General features: G+C 39.5%; 1 protein-coding gene across 3 annotated transcripts in view; it reads left to right on the top strand.

The window, feature by feature from the left end:
• Positions 1-25,715, top strand: part of POU6F2 (POU class 6 homeobox 2) — a 505,007-nt gene that overhangs the window by 116,157 nt on the left and 363,135 nt on the right. For all 3 annotated transcript variants that reach the window (XM_037010901.2, XM_037010900.2, XM_037010902.2), the window contains exon 2: positions 12,231-12,402. In XM_037010901.2, the coding sequence (XP_036866796.1) occupies positions 12,237-12,402 (166 nt within the window). In that variant the 5' untranslated portion in view covers positions 12,231-12,236. The remainder of the gene's footprint in view (positions 1-12,230; positions 12,403-25,715) is intronic.

Genomic DNA, 25,715 nt, shown 5'->3' on the forward strand with positions numbered 1-25,715 from the left:
ACCCGCAGAAAACAAACTTTCAGTTCATGTATTTGTGAGCACCCAAATCTACAAGAATGAGAAGATTGAGCTAATCTTTCCAATCACATTCTCCCTCCCTCCCCGCTCCCATCTCCTTGGAATTATGTTCTCTCTGCTCATTTTAAAAGCTCAGAAGCCTTTTGAATTGGAGCAGCATTCAAAGGACAGTCAAGGGTCACCCTGGGAATATTGAAGGAGAGTGGATTACAGGAGAGGGAGGGAGAGAGCTCAGCTGGGTCTGGGCGTAGCCCTGTGCCTACCCAAGGCAGAAAATGTGAGAACTCCACGGGAGCAGGAGCTGGAGAAGAAAGCCCTGAAGGACAGGAAATAACAACATAGTGAGCCACATCATTAGCGTCCAGCACGCGTTACTGCAGTTGGAGAGCACAGGAAAGGAAAACATATTAGAGAAATCAATTAGGCAATGGCCTTTTGAACAGGAATAGAATGGTCTCTTTAGAGAAAGTGGATATGTGAAGCTTGGAAAATGAAAAGCCATGCTCTGTTTTAATTCAGGGATACAGAATTTACAGCCCTCTTATTTTTTGAAATAATATTTCCTTATAAGGCCTTAGGATTTATAAAGCAAATTCCTTCTCAAAAGACGTGCAAGTAATTTAGTTTTGAAAAATCTATTTTTTGACCTTTATTCCATCATTTATAGATATTGATTCTTGTTTTTGTTTTTCAAATAAAATCAATGGGTATTTAGTGAGGGCTTATTATGTGCCAAGTGCTTTTTTAATATTTGAAGGCTACAGCGGCAGGTCCCTACTCCTCAGCAGTGGTTACTCACTGATTTTTTTTGTGGGGAGGTTGGAGAGTTGGATCATGAATCGCTCTGAAAATCTGAGGAAAGCTGGGGAGCTTCCCACAGTCAAATGTACATACGTTCCTACTTTATCAGAAGATTTGTACACATAGAGCAGTGTATACATCTCTTATGCAGTGGGCCTGTGTTAAGCCTGTGCTAATTTGTGAATTTTTAGTTTAATCTACAAACCAACCTTATGAGGTACATATACTTTAATTACTCTCATTACCTCTCAGGGAAACTGAGGCAGAGAGCGATGGACTAAGTCCTTGCCCCAGGCCCTTCAGTGAGTAGAAAGTGACCTTAGGCTGAGCACAGGCTCTTGACTCCAAAACCCAAAGCCTGGCACCCCAAGCCTGGAGACTTGCAAGGTTGCAGTGAGGCTGGCCACCACCAGCCCACTGAGGGCAAAGGGAGGGCATCTCTGTGCAAGGCAGACTATGCATTCCCCTGACATTTTATTGCCACCTGACAGAAAATTATCTTAGTATGTTTACAATCATTAGAAAATATGAACTGTGCATTCATTTTTCTGTGTGCCCTGTGCCCATATGCCCCAGCTGGAAATATGCCCATATGACAGCTGTGCCTGGGCCTAGTGTGGAGGGCCTGGCCTGTGAATCAGCAGTTTGGACCCAGCTCAGAAGGTCCTGCAGAAACCACCAGGTTTTCAACTGGAGTTTTAGGTATGTTAGTCTGTCAGCAGGGGGCAGAATGGATTTTTCTATTTATTTATGGAAATGTGAAACTATCGGGAACTGGATGCTTTTTGAAAAAAAAGTTTATCTCCTCAACTCTATGTCCTTTGCCACTTAGAATGAAAGAGTAGAATTAGATGGATCCACATATTTAATGTATTATTCATTTAAATTAAGTTTTGCTTTTGAGAAAAGTGATGGTTTTGAGCTTTGGTAATAAAAACATGTTTCTAATATGCTGTGAGAGTTTGATGATACTGCTCCTGAGTGACCCTGAGGGCAGTGGGAATGAGTTCCTGGTGCAGGAGAAGGGTCGGGCTCCCCTTGGTGAGAGGGGACTCCTCCAGGCTGAACAAGGGTTTGGACAGAGCAATGGGGTGAGCCCAAGGGGGGCTGGCGCTGCCCTTATCTGGGGCCCCCGAGCCCAGCACTGATGCCTTTGCTTGTATAAACTTACCCCAGACCAGAGGTAGCTTTTCTCCCACCGAACCTCAGTCCTAGAGAAGAAAAAAAGACTTTCCTTTTCCTTTTCAAGTCTTGCTATTAAATTCTTTCATTTTTGTCCTGTGGTAAATCAAAGTAACACAATCACACAAAACCAAACTCACATTTCCAGAGGCAGAATGTGGCTCAGTGTGCATGTGTGTGCAACGCCAGACAGGTAAGATGTCCTGGAAGGCCTTGGTTTCATATTGTGTAATTTCAGACATGATTAAATGTATTTGAAAAATATTAAAAGCATCAACGAAGAACAACCCTTTGTTTTCCAGTGAAGGAAATACCCTCACCTTTCCTGTCTCCCTCCCTTCCTCTTTTCTTCCCTCTCTCCCTTCCTTCCTTTCTTCTTTCCTTCCTCAAAATCAGTCATTCAAAATACATCTATTGAGAGCCATTTTATATCAGACACAATGCCCACGACTAGGAATTCTGAGACCTGTCTCCCTACAAAAGTCTCAAACATCTCTTCTGGAGAGTCTAATGCTTCTTTTGGAAAATTAAGTGATTAACCACTAGAAAGCCTGTTGTTATTTTTTTTGCAGCTGTGATGCATCACAAATAGGTAATATGGGCAGACCTGTGAAATCCTTCTTCAGATATCCTGTGGACCTCATGCAGGTAGATGAGCAGAGCCAAGATGGTGTTAAAAACTAGGAGCAGGCACCGGTCTCCCTTTACCTCCCTGGAGTCCCCGGATGCTCCTCCCTTAAAGCCTAGGGCTTCCCAGTTCAGTGTTTAGTTTGAAAACTGGGCACTAGGTCTTCTTTCCATTCTACAAACTGACTCCGTCATCCACTTTTGCAAAAGGTCACAACTGTTGGTATTTCATAGATACAACTCAGGAATGATACATATACTAAGTACCTCTGTTAGAAATTTTAAGGCACTAGAAAGTAATCTTTTTTAGGACAGGGATCGGATAGATGTACTCTTTTTTTACTTTCAGATCACTAAATGCAAATAGAATCTGAGCTGTATTCTGATTAAATCCTGATGCCTGTTTGAAGCCATCAGATTATGAAGAATGCATGAATATAGGGTATGTGTATGCAATGTCAATATTGCTGTATAACCCCATTACCAAAAGACCAGGTCTAGATGAGCCTGGATTGAACTCGTATTGATGCTTTTTCACAAAGGCAGCAGAAATGGAATTGATGGTGCTATTAGGTTGTCAATACCTATGTCTCCCTTTTTTCCTGGATAAGTATACACAAAGCATTATCCATATAGGCATTTTAACCTCTTGGGACCAAAGGAGCTAGAGAGGTTCAAGGTGATGATCTGGATGGGGTGTGTCTAACTGCACACTAGATGCTCTGTAGAAGTCCGGAGTGGACAGATTCCCGTGGGATGACTGATCGCTATGTTGTTATATCAATCTACAGATTTACACTGATGAAAGCTGTTTTGCTTGTTTGTGTTTAAATACAGCTGTGTCTGATGCTTTGATTTTTCACTGGGGTCGTCTCTAGAGGGCAAGTATAGTGAGAAGGGTGTGGCACTCATGGTGGGACTAGGAGAGAGACAGAGACCCTAGATGGGCACCTGACAGGGGAGAAGGAGACGGCACACTTATCTTAGGCTCAACAAAAACTGTGCCCATTAGTACACATTTAAATGAATTTCTTTCCTCTGATACCAAAGCAAATCAGGTATTTTGCAGTCTAATTGTGTCCTTTCAAGACTGTTCTGGGCATTCACCTTTACCAAATATCCCTTAGATAAATTGTTGGAGTGTAATGGGGGCAGCAAATAATGTAATCTGCCCAGGGCATCTTCTGAACAGGGGCTCTGAACCCTATGCCACCCTGTAATGTCCTTGCCTGTTCTTAAGACAGAGTTATCTAACTATGGGTCAACACCCAATATAGTGGCAATGCTGCAAAAAGGCCTATGTGAAATTTTGTATGCACAACTTTTGAGTTTGTTTTAGTAGATAATAGTAGCCTGTCGTGATTAGAGATGGGTGAGGCCTTGCTGCATCCCCAAAGCCTTGCTACCTGGTTATAAGGAAAACCAGTCCTGGGCCCAAAACCTGCCATACATACAGGTATTTATTAAGTACATTTTCATTAGCAAAAAATCCCCAAATAGTCTGTTGAACCTGTCTGAAGTCCTAAGTCTCTGTCATTTTAGGTGAACCTAGCACAGATTGCATGGAAGGTTCATTAAGACAGATAGGGCAAGATTCTAGATGCAAGATTTGTTTCTTTCATGGTCAGAACTAGGCAACTAGAACTCTCTGACCCCAAGACTAGACGTGGGACAGTTTGAGGATCAGACCTTCGGCATCCAGTTGGCTGTGGGTTGCTTGTCACCCCAGGCCTGAAGTTTGCAACAGGAGCCTATGTTGGTAGTAGATGCTGTGGTGTGCTGACCACATTCCCCCTTTAGGACCAGTACCCTCATTTCCCAGCTGCCAGGAATTTGGGCTAAGGATGGCTCACAGCTGAGTCCTTCCCCAGGAATTGCCTTCACCTGAAGGGAGCTTTTGCCTAAGGGGATGAGTGACACAACTTACTAGATTCTTAATATTCTCTGGTTTCATGCAAGGGTAGGGAATGTCTCCAAAATATTTTAGTCAATACATGTATCTTGAATTTGACTAATTTAACCAAATGAAAACTCCTTTCCAGCCTCTATTAATGCTGGTCAATAAGTCATTAATTTCACTCTGTGGATAAAATGAGAGTTCCTATGGCCAGGATTCTCACCTGGCCCTGGTTGACTAGCTCACTGCACACCTGCGGGTAATACATTGCTATTGACTCTATATAAAGAGCTCCACCCAGTGCTCTGGGTGCCACACGGTGGCAGGGCTGTAGGGCTGCAGGAGAGCAGAACAGAGGCCCAGAGGATGGCTGTGTGGGACAGCTGTGTAGGCAGAGAGGCCCATAGGATGGCTGTGCAGGCAGAGGGGCCCAGAGGCAGAGACTGGTTTGCTGCACACAGACTTGCTCTGAGTGAATGGGATTCTAGTGACTGACCTGCCATCTGGAAATAAAGTTGGGTATAACCCTTTCACCCCAAGAACATTTTGCTGTCAATTTCTTCAGTCACATTAAATCCATAGCAAACTTGCCCTGGGCTGAAACCCATTGGCAAGACAACTCAAAGTAATTTAAATTATACTAGTTGGCAAAATGCAGTGTGAGGAAGTGGTGGATGGCAAACGAGGTAGCTGAAGAGTCTGTGGTGGCCAGGCCTGGAGGGGGCCTTTTGGTGAAATGCGGGAATACTTACTAAGGCAACAGGCTGAACCTAGGGTGGAGCTCAGAAGTTAGAAAACCTTTTCTGTGAAGAGGGAAAGAGTAAATATTTTAGGCTTTGTAGCCATAAGGCAAAATCTGGGCTGTGCTGAGAAAGGGGCATGGCCTCTGAGAGGCAGCTCCCTTCAGGCAAAGACAATTCCTGGGAAGGACTCAGCTGTGAGCCACCCTTAGCCCACATCCCTAGCAGCTGGGAAATGAGGGTGCTGGTCCTAAATGGGGAGTGTGGTCAGCACACCACAGCATCTACTACAATATAGGCTCCTGTTGCAAACTGCAGGCCCAGGGAGAAAAGTAACCCACAGTCAACTGGATGCCTTAATGTGGGAGGCAGTGGGTTATTGAGGTAATACTTTCTATCTTTCAAAACAGATTTACACACATTATCTATATTGCCTTGTGGGGAAAATTGAAGTTCCTATGGCCAGGATCCTCACTGAACTTAAACCACCTGATGATGTAACTGGCCTGCTGCTAGGCTACTGCTTCCACACCCTTAGGCAATAAATGGTTATTGACTGAGTCTCTATATGAAGAGCTCTGCCCAGTGCTCTGGGCGGAGGCAGAGATGAAGAAGGATTACAGACCTGCAGACTGTTGCATGCAGATGTAATTCTAGTGCTCGACCTATCACCAGGAGAACAAGTGGGCTGATAAACCCTTTCACCCCAAGAACGTTCCGTGGTAATTCCTCCGACTCACTGAATCCATAGTGAACTTGTCCAGGGCTGAAACCCATTGGTAAGACATACCTCACTCAAGTCTCCTAATATTTCTCCTGCGATATATAAAGCCATGTTGGTATGGAAGCCAAGATGGAAGAGATGGTGATTCCCTCGTGGTCATGCAGGGGCTTACTGCTAAATCAGGGAACAACCAGGAGGTTTCCAGGAGTCTCTCCAGGGCTTCATTCCCTAAATTCAGCATTTATTTTAAATTTTGAGTGCCTTGCTTCATTTCACAAAATATTCATTTATTCTTGGAGAAAGGATTAAGTAAGATTTCAGCCATACTAACTGTAAAGTGGAAACAGGGGAAACAGAGAAGAGTTGGTAATACAGAGTTGAGGAAGGAATTCAAGTTGGGATAAACATTTTGCTGTGAAAATCTATTGTGGGATAATCAAGGATATATACATTTAAGCTTTGTAATTTATTATGGGATAATCAAGGGTGTGTATGTTTAAACTTTTTTAAGCATTACCATGTAAGTTCATTGTAATGCAAATTTCCATCTATTGAGTATTTGCTAAAAATTTAGGATTTTCTGCTCTTCTCAAAAACATTTTTGTTTGCAGGTTAAGAAGCAACATTTAAAATGAAATAATTGGTGGTAGGTAAATTTATGATGTTTTTAGTGTCTTTGGATTTTCATTAATTTTCAAAATTTCAACAATAAATATATATGCTTACATCAATAGAAAGAAACTTATAAAAATAAAATATGGCTTTATTTCTAAAAGTCAAATGGAATGTCTTTTTTTAAATTATTGATAGAGGAAATGTTAAGTGGTAAAAAAACAAATTCTTTGTAACTTGAGAGAAACATTCTTCAATGCATAAAATATACTGAGAACTAACCTACTTAATAGTATTTTGTAATTGATAAAAACAAGTTTTTCATCATGACTAAGGTAACAAATTTCATACTTGAAGTTTCCTTTTCCCAAACCCATGAAACTCCCCTTTCTTCCTCCTAATTATTTGTGATTTGGGTTTTTATCTCTTCTCAGTGGGAGAAATTAAATATAAAATAAGATGCTGCCTTTGCATCTTAAATTGGCTATAAGTAACTTATTGTCATCATTCTTCTAAATTGAAATGTGGCATTTTAAGTGTGAGTGTGTGTGTTGGGGGGGGGGGAAGAATCCAATACATTTTTTTCCTTATAATGATATAATTTTTCTACTGAATTTTATAAATAGATCTGTTAAGTATGACTTTGCCATACTCAGGCACTTTGAAAACAAATGAATTGTTTCCCTCAGTTTTTAAGGAAGCCTGTAATAAGCCTGCCTGTCTTATTTACATTCTCCTCAAAGCCCTTCTGATTGCCTGTTTCATAGTTGGTTTGTATGTACATAAAAATATGCTGGACCTGGTTCAAGTTCAGTTTGGAAGGGAGTGGGTATATGCATCGTGTGGCTGCCACTGGACGTCGATGCTTGGCTGAATTAATAATCTTGCTATCTTTAGTTTCTCTGACTATAAAATGAGAATGATTAGGCTTACAAAAACTTTGGCAGATAAATTATTGCAGGCTTTTAGCTGAATTGTATCTTTGTTTATCTGGTATTATTTTTAATAGCGCGGTAGAAGGCCACGTTGGATTCTCCTCTGTCCAAGGCCAAGAAATACATGGGAACATCTTTATTTAAAATTATATTAAAGGATATCAGGAATTAGTAAATGATGAGAGCATACACAGTATATACTAAGCTATATAGTATACAGTATATAATTGTGTAACTCTTTGTATATAGTCCATAACTGTATTCAAATAAGCTGCAAGAATATTAAGTGGATAAAAGTTATTGGAATGTGGGAAGCACTGGGTAGATGTGTCCTTGTTTAAGCCTTCTAGCTTCTTATTGCTGAATTGTTAACAATTAGAGCTCTGATTTACATGTAATCTACATGGGGACATTCTAAAATGAGTTTCAAAAGCACTATGTCTATTAGATAATCTGATAAAGATTTTAAGAAGGCCTTTCATGGTCACATAATTTGGGGAAATACTAGGCTAAGCAGAGTTGAATCATTTTCTGTCCTGGGAAACTTACCTGCTCTGCTGTCGACAAGGGTGTGATTGCAAACTCCTTTATTGTAGAATATCTCTTGGGACAAGTGTTCTGCAGAATGTGCTTTGGGAAATACTGTTTGTTCCAACCTTTTCATTTCCCAAATAGGAAAACTGAGGGTGAAAGGATGGCATAGTGATTTGCTAAGTTTGTGTAGGGAGGTGGGCTGAGTGCAAGCCCAGATGTCCCATCCACTACACCATGTCACCCCATGGAGCTCAGCCAAGCAGTGTCAGAGAAGTGCTTCATTCCTAGAGTCTGAAGGGAAGAAGATAATGCACACAATGCCCTGGGAATCAGTTCTCCAGGTTTCACACACTCTCTGGTCCATAATTCAAGTTCTGGGAAATCCCCGGAGTTTTTAAGTCCATGAGCCTCTGGGTTTTCAACCCAGTGCCTCCTGTGCCATATAGAGTGGCTCATTTCTGGAAATGAATCCTCTAGGGTTCAAAATACAGCTTCACCACTTAAGAGCTGTGTGGCTTTGGGTCAACTCACTTAGCTTCTCTGAATCTCCATCTTCTTCTTCCCACTTTTTCTCTCACCTTCTTGCCCTTGAGTCTCTGAGGACCCTTGTGCATGTCCTCATATGTGTGTGTCGGCATATGCCATGTCCTGTCCTTGCACATACATGCCACTGTTCCATATTGGAATAGTCACTTCTTTCTGGCAGAGTTGATGAGCCAATTGCAGAGAATTTCCAAGTTCTTCAACTGCAGTTGGGACAATTTTAGATTTTCAAGTAAGAAGTCTTCAGAAACTCTATTTTTTGCCTGCACTAGCTGCTATTTCTGTTCCTGTCTGATGCTGCAGAGATTCTTGTACATGTTGAAGGTGCAGCTCTTCTACATCCCCACCTATATTGGTGCTTGTAAGAATTCTTTCTTCTCTCTGGTAGAAAGGATTTTACCAGCTGCCATCACTCTTGGCAGGGAGAGAATGACTTCCAAGCCAAGTGCTGCTTGAAAGAGGCACCTCCCCCATCACTTATAAGACTGTACTCAGTGGTTACTGCTTGTGACACATTTTCAAATGGACCCCCCAGTGGCTGTAGCTGTGATTAAAAGCTGTCTGCTCTCTGCCTCACTGGGGATTTGCTGTTTAACCATGTCATGCACATATATATGTGGGCTACAGCAGCATCATGGAAATCATAAAGTGTTTTCTAAGATGAAAACTCAAATGAGTACTTGAATAACAAACTCCTCCTGAATTTTCTAAGTTCAAGTCATTGAGAGGCACTAGTTGGAAACCTAGCCATGCAGGAGGTACATAAAAATAATTTAAAGAAGAAAAGCTAGTGGTCAGTGAATATATACCATCTGCCAGTACATTGCACACATCATCCAGACTGAACATCTTGCAGACTGAAATGCATTTGAAATTAGCAGCTACATTTCAGCAACTCTGAGTCAGGATTCAGTTTGGCCATTCACAAATAAAGCAAGAACAGAATATTCTTGAAAGACCACCCAGATATTCACTGGTATGTTAATAACCATGTTTGGCTTATTATGCAGGTAGTAAGCTCTATTCTAAATATAAATTTACCATGAACACTACCTTAAAAAAATGCCCAAATGAGCAGTGTGGCCTCAGAGACTGGGTGCCTCAAGGCCACAGTCACACCTCTTCCTTTAGATTTGAGTGACTGAGTGTTCAACCTTCTATAAAGTAAAGGGAATGTAACTAGAATTTAAACCTGGGTTCTTTACTTCCACTAAGGAATATACTTACCCAAACCATGAGGTAAAGCCGTGTTCCCTTTCCTACTCACCCCACTCTGGTAACTGGATCAGAAGAATCCAGGCTTGCATTCTTTCTTAGATACATAGGAAAGAAATTTGGGGGAAATTTGATAATTTCGTGTCTCCTTTCACCGGTCCCTGCCTTCCCCTGAACCCCCAAATTTCAAGCACTCCATATCTCCGCAACCATGGTTAATGAAATGCTAATCTGTCACCAGCACATTTAGGCTGACAATGCTGTGAATCGACCACATTGATTACATTGATTATATTTCACATATTTACAATATGGTGAGACAAGCCTAATTTATTTTTCTAAAGAGTTCAAGGTAGGTCTCACCATTTCAGAGGGGGGAAACAATGGAGAAATGTTTGTGGTCGCTATCTGCAATAATCTGGTGCTGACAGAGAGTAGTATTTTATTTAGTAATTAACAGTGTAAAGGGGAAAGGAGCTGTCATGTTGGTTCTTAAGCTGGGGAGTGTGATGAAAGATGATATCTGCGATCTCATCCTTTCCACTTGTTTAGGATTGTCAGGATGAGAAATGTCAGCATTATGAAAGCTCGGCTCTGCTCTTGATATGATAAAACCCTTCAAAAGCCAGTCTTTCTCTTTCCCTCATCCCCCTCCTTTCTCACTCTCTCTCTGCACTTGCTTTTTTATTTATCCTGTTTTGTTAGATGGCAGAAATATAATTCTTTTCTTTCTTCCTATTATAAGCCACCATTTTTGTTTTATTATATGTTTCACAACCCCTAATGCCCCACTGAAAATTACCTTGTTAAATGACAGTGTTTCAAAGCCATGAATCCTTTCCACCATTCCCTCAGAGGTTTGAAACAGTCAACAGACTGTAAAGAATAAATAATAAAAAAGTATCGATTATTTTGATGACTGTGAGATTCAATTAAGTATTAATTTTGCCCTCCAGTGGACCTATCAAGGTATTCAAAAGGGAGGATTCTGCTCAGCTAAATGCGAGCTGAGTGCTTCAGCCTTAAATAGGGAGAAAATGTGTTTACCTACAGTATTTGAAGAAGTGCATTGATGCACAGAGTCCAATATTTAAGTGCTGTGCAAATTAAGCCTTGGTGACAGTGACATTGTTTTCACTGGTATGAGTATTGACTAAAGAAGTGCATTTGATGACAGCTTAAACTATTTGTATTGATTAACATTTTCATAGATTATCATGTGTCATATCAAATTCACTTTTCAGGCATGAATACATTAAAAAAAAATCACCACAGGCATACCGCTACCAGTGTAATGATGGGACAGGAGCGCATGCCACCCCACCTGCTCCAGGGCCGGTCACCTGTTTCCTGCTCAGGAACCATTTAGGCATGAACTTGGCCATAAATAGCTCCCAGATAACACAAAAAGGGGACTTTACCTTCTGCCTCTGATATTTGTGCCAAAACCATATTGTGCATCTTAGTTTGCAAACGGAATAAAAGGCTGCCCTTGGAAAATATTTTTGATCCTAAGATGCCCTCCTAATGAGTTGAGGAAAAAGCAGATTGGAATTATTGGGGTGGGGGGAGTTTGCTGTTTTTTGGAGGTGATTTTGGTTTTCCTTTTTCTTTAATGCTCTGGGTGTGTGATGCTCTAGGTATCCGAGTTATTGAACATAGTTTGTAAGTATTTTTCCAATTCCTTAAAAAAATTTTTTAATCGGTTTTCATATATTTTGTTGTGCCTCATTGGTTTTCAAATGTTCAGCGGGTTTGGGGGTCAGCTTCAGTCCCAAATCTGGGACCAGCAGATTCAATTTCTAAGGGTGCTTATAGAATTTACATGAGAAATCTCTCTTTTAATCCATTGAAAGCGTTTTGAGGATTCTTTTCTCCCTGTCTCTTTTCTCTGCTCTGGGGATAGGGTTTAATTGCTTCTCCCCCAGGGAGAGGGCTTCTTAAAATAGCCTGGGGTTCCTCCATAGTGTGCTCCTTCCTTTTTTTAGTGCGTTGCTCAAGTACAAACCCCGCGCTTCCTTTTTTTCTTACTGCATTAAAGACGGAACAAGGTGTAAAAACATTCTCACAAAAGCACATGCCACAATTAAAGCTGGGTTGGTTAGGTTGCTTTCAAAGAAGTTTTTTTTTTTTTCCTTCCCTCCGAAGCCTCCTGAATCTCTCACATGCTAGTTGAGCTTTAATAGGGTAGGGAGTAATGGAGAACTCCTCGGATCTGTAATAGCTCTTCACTTGACTGCAGCCAGCAATAACAGCGGGAGCAGCCAGAGATAAGAGAGAGGAGAGAGGGAGAGGGTGTGTGTGGAGAGAGAGAGAAGAGAAGGGAGAGGGGGAGAGAGAGGACACGCACACTAAAGCTGCCACTTTTTTTTCCTCCCCTTCACTCTTTTCCCCCGTCCTAGGATCCAATGATAGCTGGACAAGTCAGTAAGCCCTTGCTGTCAGTGCGGAGTGAAATGAATGCGGAGTTGAGAGGTGAGGACAAGGCTGCTACTTCAGACAGCGAGCTGAATGAGCCCCTGCTTGCGCCTGCGGAATCAAATGACAGCGCGGACACTCCCAGCAAGCTCTTCGGTAAGTCTGTCTAGGTGTTTCATTGCAGTCCGACCATGTCGTCCGGAAGAGCCATCACACCCCACCTCCTTTCTCCCCGTTGTTCATTCACTTTTCTTGTAAGTGCTAAAGAGGAGCCGGGCAGCTCGGTGGGGCTGAGCCCCGGCGCCGCTTCGGGCCGGCCAGGAGGGTGGCCTCCAAACTTTTCCCAACAAGGAACTTCCTCGCTGCCCCCTTTGGCTTGACAGATTGTGCCGGAGTCCCCAGGCTAGGAATGATTTGCAAAAAAGTAGGTGGTAATAATAATCACGAAATCAGTTCCATGGCGAGAATTGGTTAACATTTATTGAATAAATATTGACTCAGTTTCGGGTTGCTTCGCAGCCTTTTGTTAAGGGGAAGGAGAGTAAAGAGTTATTATCTGTAGTCAGAAGACGGGAGAGGGGACTGAAAAAATATCAATACAAGTCATTCTGTGCCAGGTAAACAAAAGTGGCTACGGGAATTGCTCAAAGAAATAACATTTTGTAAGCACAATTAGAATAACCAGCTCTTCTCTTTTTACAAGGGTGATGAGAAAGTAAAATAGGTCCTTTGCGTTCCGCCCCTACCCCTGTCCCCTTACGTAGGTATTGATAGCCTCGTCCTAACATGAAGGCAGCCCAGGACCTTTTAGGAATCCTCGCTTCATAAACAAAGCCAGAACAAGCAGAGTGCCACTCCAGCAAAGACATCTGTCATTCAAACAGATGACACTCTGTAAGTCAACTCAAGCAACTGTGATCTCTAATCAGAAAGGGAGAGGGTTGTTGAGATGTGTGACCGAGTGATGGATGGTGATAGATGTCTCTGCCGGAGAAGCATTTTATGAGGGAGAGTGACATTAGGTTTTCAGAACAGTTGCTCCTGAAACACTTGTCTTTAATTATTTTCAAGTGTTTATTTACTTGTACTACTACACACACACACACAGACACACACACACATATATGAGATACACACTAACCTGTTCATATAGATACATACTAACCTAATATTAATATATGTATGTACCTAATCTCTGTATATCTGGCAGAGAAATGCTTGGCCTCAGGTTTAAAAAAACACTCATGTGCCTGAACTTCAAAGAAAACAACATCATTCTCTAGGCTGCTTTGTTAAGAAAGTCATTAATTCAGTTAAAAACATAAGTTTTTTTTTTTTAACCTATAGAAAGAAAACAGCTTTGATAGTTTGACAACTCTAGGCCAGCTTCAACAGAAGAGCTTTTCTCCGATTTTCAATGTTCACTCGATCAAACATGAGTGGGGCATTGCAGAGAAACTTTGTTTCAAATTTTCTATTGGAAAACCAGTTTTATAGTTGAGTATAGTAGATTCCAGTTTCAAGAAATTCTGTCATATGACCCTTTCTTTGAAAAGCAGCATTTCCACCTCTGACATAAATTTTCCATACCTAGGCATTAAGGTTTTAGCATTTTCACTCTAAAGAAATATTTTGTTGTCGTCTAAGTTTTTATCTGTGTAGGAAGAGTTATGTCCTAAAACACTCATTTCATTTCAGGGGTTTAGTGAGGGGAGTCAGATAAAATTATAAATTACAGCAAGGCAAAAGCCATGTTCTAGCTTCTTGGATGTTGAGGTTGCTAACAGAAAGCACTTCAACTTGTAAAAAATAATCAGTTGTGAGCTCAACATAACTGCAGACAATGGATTATTCATTCCTAAAGTTTGCATACATTTTTAAAAAGTAAATGCATTTTGTAGATGTTGACCTAAAACCCCAACTTTTTTTTTTTCAGATAAACCAGTGGAGGACTAATTAATTCATACTACTAATTTGTGCTATTAACATGTATTTAGATTTTCCACTGTTGAAAATTGTCGCAGATTTTTGTGTCATCTCTTACCAATTTGCACATTAGAGAAATAAGCTTAAAAATATTCTAGAGGGTCAGAGAAATTTGAATTAGACATTCACTGAAAATACACCTTATGTGGAACCTTTATGGGGAAAACTAAGATATCATAGTTTAGTTTAGAAATCATAGTAGGTTTCAGAAGGTATTCATCCTCTCTCTGCACTTCTCAACTTCTGAATCTGTGACAGAACCTAGGAAAATCTACATCTTGTATCTGATATTCCTTATGTACTCACTTAATTTTCTGTGGTCTCTAAAGGTGCATTTCAAACACAATGTGGCTATTTCCCAGTTTCCGATTAGGTAAAGAAGAAATCAGCAGATGAACAGTTTTGAAAACTTGAGGAAAGAGTTGGAGACGAGGAGACAGTAGAAACAGAATGCAGATTGGGAGGAAATACTTCAATGTGCCCTAAAGTTTCCTTAGCTATTGGGTCCACTACACTCTTACCTTTTAATATTTCAGTTTATGTAACAGACTAAAACTTCCTGGATTAATTCTCTCCCAGAATTTTTGGCAACTTTGGCGACACTTAATGGGTAACAATTTCATGAAACATTATTTCTTTGATGTGAACATGTTCAGGTTTTTCATTTTTATATGTAATTTTGATTACACTCTTTACTTGGTAATGAAGAATTACCTTCTTTCTGAATAACTGAGAGCATCCAGGTTTCTCTCTAAACAATGCTTTCCTACCATACTCTCTCAAACCATCATTCTTGTAACATAGACATTGTACTATTGAAACCTGTACTTCTATAATGAAAAGAGATTAGAAAAATCATGTGCATCTTGCTAATGTCTCCTTTTGTGGAGAGTCATTAACCAACTATGGGAGACAAGAAGCGCTCAGTTTTTTATTGTGCCTGAAATTTCAGTATAAATGGGTTTCTTTGGAGCTTGTTTCCCCTTCTGTGTCTTGTTGAAATCAGCAGTCCAGAGGACAAGTCTGTTTCTCTTGCAGTATGGCATCTTCAGCCCAAAACTGCAGGAGAAAGGCTAATACCGATGCCCTCTATAGATAAACAAAGGAAATTCCAGGAACCATTGGGTCTTTTATGCCTCTACTTAAATTGCACCTCTGCACTTAACAGCATCCAAAGGGAAACATACTGTGCAGAATGTTGCAGTGCTCAGAGCAGCTCAGAATCCCAGGAAGAGGAACCAGAAGCCATATGCTAGCCTAAGTAGAAAGTTCAGAAAAGGGCCCTTGTGTTTTATAAAGTAATTACATCAGAAGTAACATTTTGCTTAACTTGAACAGCCATGGAAACTAAAGTACACTTAGGAGAGATAAATTCACATTTCATTGAGAAACATGTGGTTAGGTAGTTCTCTGTGATATCATTAAGTGGTGCATTATTTATTTTTGTTAAAGCCCGTAGAATAGCCTTCTCTCTCAGTTTATGACTGTATTATGCTAACCTCTGGGCCCTAGGAAACAGTATGGAAAGAACAGACTTGCTTGTTTTCAGAGAATCTGGCTCTGTATGTCAATGTGTTTCAGCTGCGTGACCAATGAGTGATATCACACAGGGCCAGTCATTTAATATGTGACTGGTGGTGTACATATTCGAAACCACTCTCAAAACTGGCCTTTGGCAAACAACATTAAAGGTAGGAGGTTGCTGTGTTTCTCTAGTGACGTTTATGGCGCTCGTGTCAATGTGGTGCTTCATTTTTAGTTACGCCCATCAAGAATTCAGTGTTCCACATTCAGTCAAGTTGGATGCTAAAATTCAAATGGTAGTATCAACAACTTGGTCAGAAAAATGGCCACAGAAAGGACTGAAGTAATATATGTCCCTAGAAAAATATCGGTACTAAAGTTCTCCCATTCAGTCTCTGCTGAAGAAGCGAGACCACATAAAACATGCCCTAAATATTGTACTCCCATATATATTTGAAATTTGGAAGATGATTTACTAACAGTGTTCCTCATGGGAATATTTTTATTGTTTCAAGTTAAACCTCATGATTGCTTTTCTTAAAGTTCCACCTACTGGGATGTGTGAGTTAGTCTGTGGCTTCCTTGTCAGTTATACCACAGTGTATGTGAATTGGGCACACAGCTCTCAAGCCTTGAGATCAGGTATAAACAAAAAACCATTTATAAACCTTATACCTGAAGTAAAAATTAGGGGTTGGCTTTCTCTTAGGATATTGTGTTTTTTCCAAGTTAAAAGAAATTGCATGCAATGATACGTGGAAGAGTGAGTATTTCCAATGTCCTTTATCTGTGAACTATTGGAAAAGGATTAAAAGTTGGGTCGGAAATTCTTCCTTGATGAAAAATGTACTGTCTATAGGGTTTTTCTCTTCCTGTCCTTTTTTGTTATCTTTCTCGTAGAAACATGCATTATAAGATTTTTTTTTAAATTGCCATCCAGTTTGACTTGATTAGAATTTATGGCAGTGGAGTCGGTTTCAGTGACAAAAGGATAAGGGACTAAACTGTCTGTCACCCCTTGAGACAGTGGTCTCTGCAGGTCAGAGTGGAGGTCATTGGCAGGACATTCTGGGGATGCCCTTTGTGGGGACACTGCTTCTGGCCTGTGCACAAGTGGAGGCCTTCACTGTGGCAATACTGTCTTCATTACTTTGAACATCTCTCTCAGGTCTCAATGCCTTGGATATTTATAATAGTCTGATAAAAATATGCTGGGGCCAGCAATCAGAAGGATTCAGCTGGGAAGTGATGAGGAAAATTCCCTAGAGAAATATATTTATGTAAAATACGCATCATGCCTTATATTTTTAAAAGTTTTGATATTTTATCTATTGAAAATTCATACTATTTTACTGAAGAAACTGTGTTCTGTTAGGGAAATATAGAAGATGTGTATTTTTAAATCAGTTAAATGATTGAGAAACGATAAACTGTTTCTTTAAATAGTTATTTTAAAGAAACCAGTAGAAACCTGTATTTGTGTAAGTAAATTGGATGTACAATAGCTTTAATAGTCAAATGAGCCCTTGTCATGCCATACTCTGCCTACTGAGGGGAAATGCACATTTGGATGCATTTCTGAATATTTAAGAAAATCTAATGCACCAAGGTATTTCTTTAAAAATCCCAGTGTGTGTTCAAATTTAATTTAATCTCCACCCCACCCAGAAAAACCACTATAAGACTGCATTGATAAATAGCATTAACGTATAAGTTTTGAAATAAAAAGAGATTCCATAGAAAATGGCACTGATGTTCAAACTTTCCCCGTATCCATTCATTGAGCTGTGGCTCATTTCTAAGTGGCACTTTCATGGAGGACAGCGCACAAAACATGGCAGAAGAATCAGTGGGGACTTAGCACCTTTCTCTTCTGTCTGCTATGCCTGGGGTCCTCAGGCCAGACATCTGTTTAAACAAGGACGTTCAGTGTTGCAGTGTCTGAGGACGCTACTACATGGTGACACCTCAGCAAATCACAATGTTGATGTGGTTTTACAGTTTTTCTTTTCTTCATTTAGACAGCTATAATTCTTAAATTTTGTTGTTATGGTTAAATGATCCTATAAACAATTGGAAGTAAGACCATTAATTTGTACCTCCCCTCTCCCTGCCAACTGATCCCGTTTTAGTCTTTTCAAGGTCTTGAATGCTTCTATCTTAAAGGTTGTATGGCATCATTGTATTTTTGTAGTTCGCCTGGCTCAGTTTACATCATAATTAATAAATCGAGGTGCACTCCAAATTCCAGCTCCAGGGCTCAGTGCTTGAGTGGATCACCTTCTTCCTCATCTACTCGAACAAAATTGCCCCCCTCTTAAAAAATGAGACTGAAGTGACTGTTTCAAGTGGATCTTGCCTGTTATTAGACAGTAAACAGCTCATTTGTGAGAGCACTGGGACTTTGTTTGATTGGCACTCTTGCTGGTTTATTTTTGGGGATTAATAATACATCAGACATGCACACATTAAAAAGAAAGTAGCTGTGGAGGAGGAGGGGTGGACGGCGCTGGTCCGCTCTTGGGCTGCTGCTGATTATTCAGACCTTCCCTGGGAACGGAGACCGTCCGAGGAGTGGTCACATTTGGCAGATATGCACCTGGCTCCACTTAACATGTTTCTTGATTTTCTTATGCTAAGGAAAAAGATAGCAAAGTGTTTATACCAAACTGGCACCCTGTCAAGGGGCAATCTGTGTAAAGTTTCCTGCTGTCAGGTTAATAAATTTTTAAAAAATATCCAAAGGCAGAGGTAGCTACAGAAAGCACATAGTAACAGTTGCCATTCTCCAGTAGATGGGTTTTTCTTTAATATCCAATGTGGCTCGGGAATTTTCTGGTTTGCTATCTTCCTAGAGTTTGTACTTCACTGGTGTTTTTGTTCAGTTTTCTTTTTATGAATGCCATTTCAGCTCCTTTAAATGTTTATCCTTTGAAATTTCAGATGTCTTTTCTTTTCGAGGGAAGTAAGTGAGCATAATTTGTTTCAATCTGGTATTTTACTGCTGACCATATACTTTTGCACCAAAAGCCTGAATGAGATTCTTAATCTGTCCACATTGGATCTTTCTTTGGTAATACCTTCAAGTAACATTTATATTAAAATTCCCTTAGAATGGAGTATATGGGCTTTGGGAATACGCGGGCTTCTGATAATGCTGTTTCTTAACCGGGTTGATCTTACTCAGTCTTGTGAATCTAAACTCTCACTTTCTGATTCCTCAAGTCAGATTATAAAAATATGAAACAAGTGTGGACTAGTTTGGTGACATTTCTTACTCTATGCCTTGACATTATTGTGAACTATCAAAAAATGGATTAAACCTTTTTAGTGTGAACACAGAGGTTAGAAAGAATAAGAGAGAATCCCTTTTATTTGAAGAAAGTTTGTCATTGTCAGAGAAAAGGAAATTAACTTTGTAAGCATTCAAAGATCATTTTTTAAAAATGACCTACTACAGATGCACAGCTCCTGACATCTTTTTTAATAGCTGCTACTTTTTTTAAAAACATGGTATGTTATGTGAATGCCTATACTTTCTTTGAGAATTTAAAAGAAAATCCATGCTCCAACTTCTCTTTCAGTCACTCCTTTGAAAGTGCTTCCAAGGTCTTACATGTGGTAAGACTATACTGCTTTTTAGGTTAATTAAAAAAGTAGCCACCTGGAGCAACATAACTAATACAGTCTAAGTCACTTTTATTAGAGTGCTGCACTGCCATCAAAACTGTTTGAAAATATGGGGAGAAAATGATCAGATTACAATTAGAGAAACTAAGTGATATCATTGTATGTAAACTAAATGCTGAAGAGGTTTCCTATAGTGAAGACCATTTATTTAAAAATGGGGTTCTGTAATGAAGCCTGCATTCATTAAGCTGGCTAAAAGTGTTCTTAGTAAATAACTAAAATAAAACCTGTGAATTCAGCCTGAGAATGAGGCAGAACATGGAGGCATTTTAGGACACTAACATACCAGTGACGGCCAGCGTGAAATGCCTCAGCAACTCAGTGACCGTGTCTGCCCTTCCTATCGCTTGGCATTAGCAATTGTCATAGAGTTTCATCTTTTTCTGTAAAATAATCAGTGTTTTCCAGATCGATGTGCTTTCCAAATCCCTTGTTACTTTAATTTCATCTTCTTAACAAAGGAACACCCCCAGCTGTGAGAAAAGTTTGTGAAAGCCAAGAAAACCATAAAGACTAGCATCGGCACAGTGTCTCAAAATAATGTCCATTGCACATTTTCCTTCTTCTTATCACTTCCATTCTTATTTTTGTTCCTTTCTGAGGCCCTGTGGATGCTCATAAACATTCCTGTGTGTCTGTGGTATGTTCTTTTCCTGTGTTCAGATGCCACTTCAAATTTGTCTTACTGAGTTTGTAGTATGTTTATATTTTCCCTATCATAAAATTAATAAAGTCTAGTTTATAATAAAAAGCTTTTTTAAAGTTCATGTTACCTATATGTCATTTAAATATACTTCTCCTATGCCTACGTATATTTCAAAAAATGTTTCCAGATAAATTCATCAAAATTAATAGCTTACCAATAAAGGACAACTAATTATATTACACTCCTGCTTCAGGCAGAGAGTTAGGCTGCAGTCCAAGTTGCAGTGTGTTCTTTGAAGCTGCCATTCACTGAGCAGAGCAGACAAACAGGATTTCTCAGTATTTGTGTGGTTTGATTCAGTAAAGAGATTTGGGGGTTTCTGTGCAGATTTATAAGGAATATATATACTTTTAAAACCTACAAAACTCTCAAGCTGGGGATGAGTTTTGGGATCGAAATATTGGGAACCTAAGTCTTCTCCTATTTGTGGACTATACACACATTACAGTACAAATGTTTATCTTTTCCTTTTTTAAAGTAAAAAGCATTTGTTCCAAAGTTGGGTTCAGTTTTTATTATACATTCCTATAAGGATTCCATGTGCTTAAATATGCATTTGCATGTATACATACCAAGATAGAATGGGTGCTGGATGCACAAAAATATCACAGTTAAAATATTTACTATTAAAATGGTGTGGTGTAATCAGTCTCCTTTTGTAGTTCTCAGTGGTCACATATGTAGTAATTTGTCTTTTAACATTAATATGGCAAGATTTATTTTTATATATTATGGTTTGGGGCTACTTACTGCATGAAGAGAATCATCAACTGTTGAGGCAGAAGAGAAGCTAAGGGATTAATTTGATTTAAAAAAGCAGACATTTGAAGCTGTTCAAAAAGCATGAAAATTATTATTACAGGGGGAGTTATTGCCAAAGTAAACTTAAGGTAGAAGAGAATTAAAAATTCAAATGGAAAACACATTTTCCTGCATTCAAAAATGTATAGTTGTGAAATTGATGTGTGTGTGGAGGGGGGCAATGCTCTTTTCCAGACCTGCATTTTTTTCTTAATAGGTCTAATTATATTTAGTAAAATAGTGTAAGATAGAAACATGCTAAAAAGGAGGCATACAATTTGCAGAAGGAGAAGCATGAAAGATATATTGCATAAAGCTAACATTTTAATGGATCCATTTAATTAGATCATACAGTGTATGCATAGGTAAATATTCAGAACAGAGACCATCCGGATTACATAGGGAAACTTTCATCAGCTTTTGGAAGGAAACATATGTGATTGTTTTAGGTGCTGATTGGCTCATCTTTTTCATATTCCTAAGATTAAGGCAGGCTTTATTCTTAAGAGTTCCTAAGAAATAATTCAATTTTCCAGGTACACCAGTCTATTTCTTTGCTTTGGTTTGGAATCTTTGCTTCTCCTGTCAGATTTTCCCATCATATTTATAGTAATTTCCTAGCAATCCAATCCAAGTCTGCAGGTGGTCAGAAAAGTGTTAAAAATTACGCTCACTTACAAACAACAAACAAGCAAAGCCAGAGCTGGTCGGACTGGAGACTGCTGATGGCATTGAGATGGTTGTGCTAGCCTAGAAGGGTAGCTACCCGTCTTGTCATTGGTAGTGTATCAATATGTTTTCATAATGATGCAATAACCTGAACCCTGTAACGGTTTATGGTCCTTTTGAGAATTCTTATGGATTCTTAGAGTGACGGAGGTCTGAGAAAAGATCTTGAAAGCTTTCACAAAATCTGGCTGGGTGACAGAAAACTAGCATGACTGTGATTTAGCTGCTCAGGAATCCTATTGACTGGGAACATCATGAAGCTTTTAACTTAAAACCAAACCCACACAATAAATGGTGGATATAAAGGGTGAGGGGTACCCAAAAGGACAGCAGAAATTAAGAAGTGCTTAAGGGTCTGAGATGAGAGGCAGAATTCAGGGAGCCCAATGTCAATCTTGATAGCCTACCTAGAAATAAGATTCTGTTTGTAAACTGTTCTGAATACTGCAACATGCTGTGGAAATCTGTACTAGTGCTTTTTCCTTCATGGAATCTATTGGACTTATTTGTTGCCTTTTCATTTTCCCTGGCTGTGTTTAGTAAATGATAAATCAAAAACTTGAATTTTGAATCTAGCACCAGTGATATATAAAACCAGAAAGAGCAGGAAATAACCATGACAAGTAACTTCCCATCTGCATGTAGAGTTCAGTCTTCTTAACATTTGTAATACTGCTAATTTCAATGGACTTTTAAAAATCCACTTCCACATGAGCTTGCAAAGCCCATAAAAGTGTGGCATGTAAAGTAAATTGTTTGTCACTTGCCAGCAACCTGCCATATTTATTGTCAGGAGAAATGGACATTAGTTGGAAAAGCAGTTGTTAAAGGCCAAACAATTTTTAAAGATGGCAAAGATGCGCGAGGGTTTTCCTTTTTCTAACAATGAGCCACCCCTTCAGACATCAAAAGACAAGATAATAAGACACTTCAAGCGCAATTCAAGATTATATTCAACATCTAAAGGCTCATCTCTTGTCAGTTTGCATTTACTCTCCCAGGGATGTGAGGTTTCTATCATCTTTCTGTCAAGAGGAGTCTGGCAGAAGAGGCGAGGGCTCTTATTTCACACACTTAGGGTTTTTTATCAAATAGCCCACACTCATTCTGATTCAGCCAAAATGGGGGGATAATTTGAAGAAGGTCATGCACAGGCACAAAAATCTCATATTGATTTGTGTGATTAGAAGGCATTAAAATTGCACGTTTATGTGAGTTGCTGAGATGTTTTGTCAGTTTATTTGGTAATACACTTTTGCAGCCTAGAAAAAAAAGATGACTTAACATTTAAAAATGGATGGCTGAAAGCTGAAATGGTTTCCCTTAATGTGATGATATTTGAACATTTAACAAGTGAACATAAAAATAATTTAATGCTTTTAGCTTAACAATATTTGAAATTAGGTTATATAATAAAATACTCCAGGCAATGTAAAAAAGGCAAAACAGTACAATTGTGCCCATCAGAGGAAAGAAATACATATGTGAATTTATTTTTTAAATACTTTTAAAATTGATTTTCATATATTTAATATATAGATAAAAAGTGATGACATTTTCAATATAAATGTAATTATAAGGCTATTTTGTAAGGGTTATCAAATTCTTAACATTTTGTACTCTTTGAAATTACAATGTCACCATATCCATCACTTTGTGCCGTTGCTAATATATATGCCCTTTCCCAGAGAGGATACTAAAGAAAAAATAAGGGAGTTTAAAAATTATTATTATTATTATCTGTCAAAATTCATCACATTCCTCCTTTGCTCTCTGACAGTCACAAAGCTGTACAAAGAAACACTTTCTTTGTTTTGGGGTAGAGATGGGGCACATCTATGGAAGTTAGAAGAACCAGCTTTGCCTCTCAAAATAAAACAATTGATGAAAATAGAACCACAGTATCCTGGGATCATTTCTGTATTGAATCTTTGAAATTACTTCTCCTAGGAATTTTCATCAACTCTGTCTCCATTTCTTATTTTTCTCTTCTTGGCTGTGAAGTGTTTTGAAACTTATTTTTGTGCTACTTTCACATATCAAAACAGGTGGTATACAAATATGCAGTGTAGTTACAGTGGTGTTAATGGCCGTATGATAGAGGTGGTGCGGTTATAGCCGTGTAATAGCAGTGCAGTGTAGTTGCAGCCGTGTGATAGAGGTGATGGAGTTACAGTTGTGTAGTAGCAGTGCAGTTACAGCTGTGTAATAGAGGTAGTAGAGTTTCACCCATGTAATAGAAGCACGGTGCAGTTACAGCTGTGTGATAGAGGCAGTGCAGTTACAGCTGTGTGATAGAGGCAGTTGAGTTACATCTGTGTAGTAGAAGTGCAGTACAGTTACAGCCGTGTGATAGAGGTGGTGCAGTGTAGTTACAGCCATGTGATAGAGGCGATGCAGTTACAGCTGTGTAATAGAAGTGCAGTGCAATTACATCCATAGTAATAGAAGCACAGGGCAGTTAAAGCTGTGTGACAGAAGTGGTGCAGTTACAGCTGTGTGACAGAGGCGGTGTAGTTGCAGCCATGTAATAGAGGCAGTTGAGTTACATCTGTGTAACAGAGGCAGTGCAGTTCAGGAATGTGATAGAAGTGGTGCAGTTACAGCTGTGTAATAGAGGCAGTGTAGTTACAGACGTGTGAAAGAGGCAGTGAAGTTACAGCCATGTGATAGAAGTGGTGCAGTTACAGCCATGTGATAGAGGTGCAGTGCAGTTACAGCTGTGTGACAGAGGCAGTGTAGTTACAACCATGTAATAGAGGCAGTCAAGTTACATCCGTGTCATAGAAATGCAGTGTAGTTACAGCCATGTGATAGAGGCGATGCAGTTACAGCTGTGTAACAGAAGCACAGTGCAGTTACCTCCATGTAATAGAAGCATGGTGGAGTTACAGCTGTGTGATGGAGGTCGTACATTACAGCTATGTAATAGAAGTGGTAAAGGTACAGCTGTGTAATAGAGGCAGTGCAGTTACAGCCATGTGATAGAGGTGGTGCAGTTACAGTGGTGTAATAGAAGTGAAACCTGTTATTTGTCCTATTTATTATATAGGTCTTTTCTATAGTATACAGTTTATGCATTCCACATTCAGTAGTGATTTCATCTGGTCTAGAAATATTTGGGAGCACTTGCTCTGTAGTAGGAGCAATGCTATGCCTTGTGGATTCAGTGGAGAATACCCCAGACCAAATCAGTCACCCAGTCCAGCTCACCCACTGGATGCTGAGGTTGCATGAAAAACAAGATACGGTCACCCACAAACAGCCCACCACCAACATTACATATTGACATTCTGCTTCATCATTTCCTGAGATTCTTCAGCCACTCTTAATCATCAAAGTCATGCATTTCAGAAGTTCATTGGTCAGAAGCCTTTGAGACAAACTATTTGAGAAAAACCATTATTCCTGAAAATGGCAGAGAAAGGATTATTAATTGACCCAGGACAAATTACACTCATAGTAACTTCATAGAGTTTTATGTTTGTGCTGTAAAAATACAAATGCAATTCTTTGGGAACTGTTTCTTAGACATGTCCAAATTAGATTTATTCTTTCCTCTCCATCTCTTCTGCCTGCATTCTCCTTCCAAGGTTCCTGTTTGTTTATCATATAATACAAGGTAGTGGGTCAAAGCTCTGGAGTCAGGCTGTTTTTTGTTGGTTGTTTGGGTAAAGTACATAACATGCTTAAGCCTCAGCTTCTCCAATTCCAAATGGAGATGAGGATGGTGCTCCATAGGGTAGTCTTGAGATCGAAATGAAATGACATGTGGCAAGACCTATTGAGTGTCTGGAATGTAACCAGCACTCAACGAATACCAGTTCCTACTACACTTTACTTAGAGTTGAAAATGAGTGCCGTTTTTAGAAGGAATCTGATTAATTTGTAGCCACGGATACCAAAAAACTAACAACAATAATTCCTAGGCTATCCTCGGAATTAGCCATCCTTTTGCCTAAGGAAGCATCAGCCCCCAGGGCTCCCTTGGCCAAAGTAAAGTTCTGGGGATCTTTTTCCCCTGATGACAACA

This window comes from Manis javanica, chromosome 6 (assembly GCF_040802235.1).
Source record: "Manis javanica isolate MJ-LG chromosome 6, MJ_LKY, whole genome shotgun sequence".
NCBI classification, from domain to species: domain Eukaryota; kingdom Metazoa; phylum Chordata; class Mammalia; order Pholidota; family Manidae; genus Manis; species Manis javanica.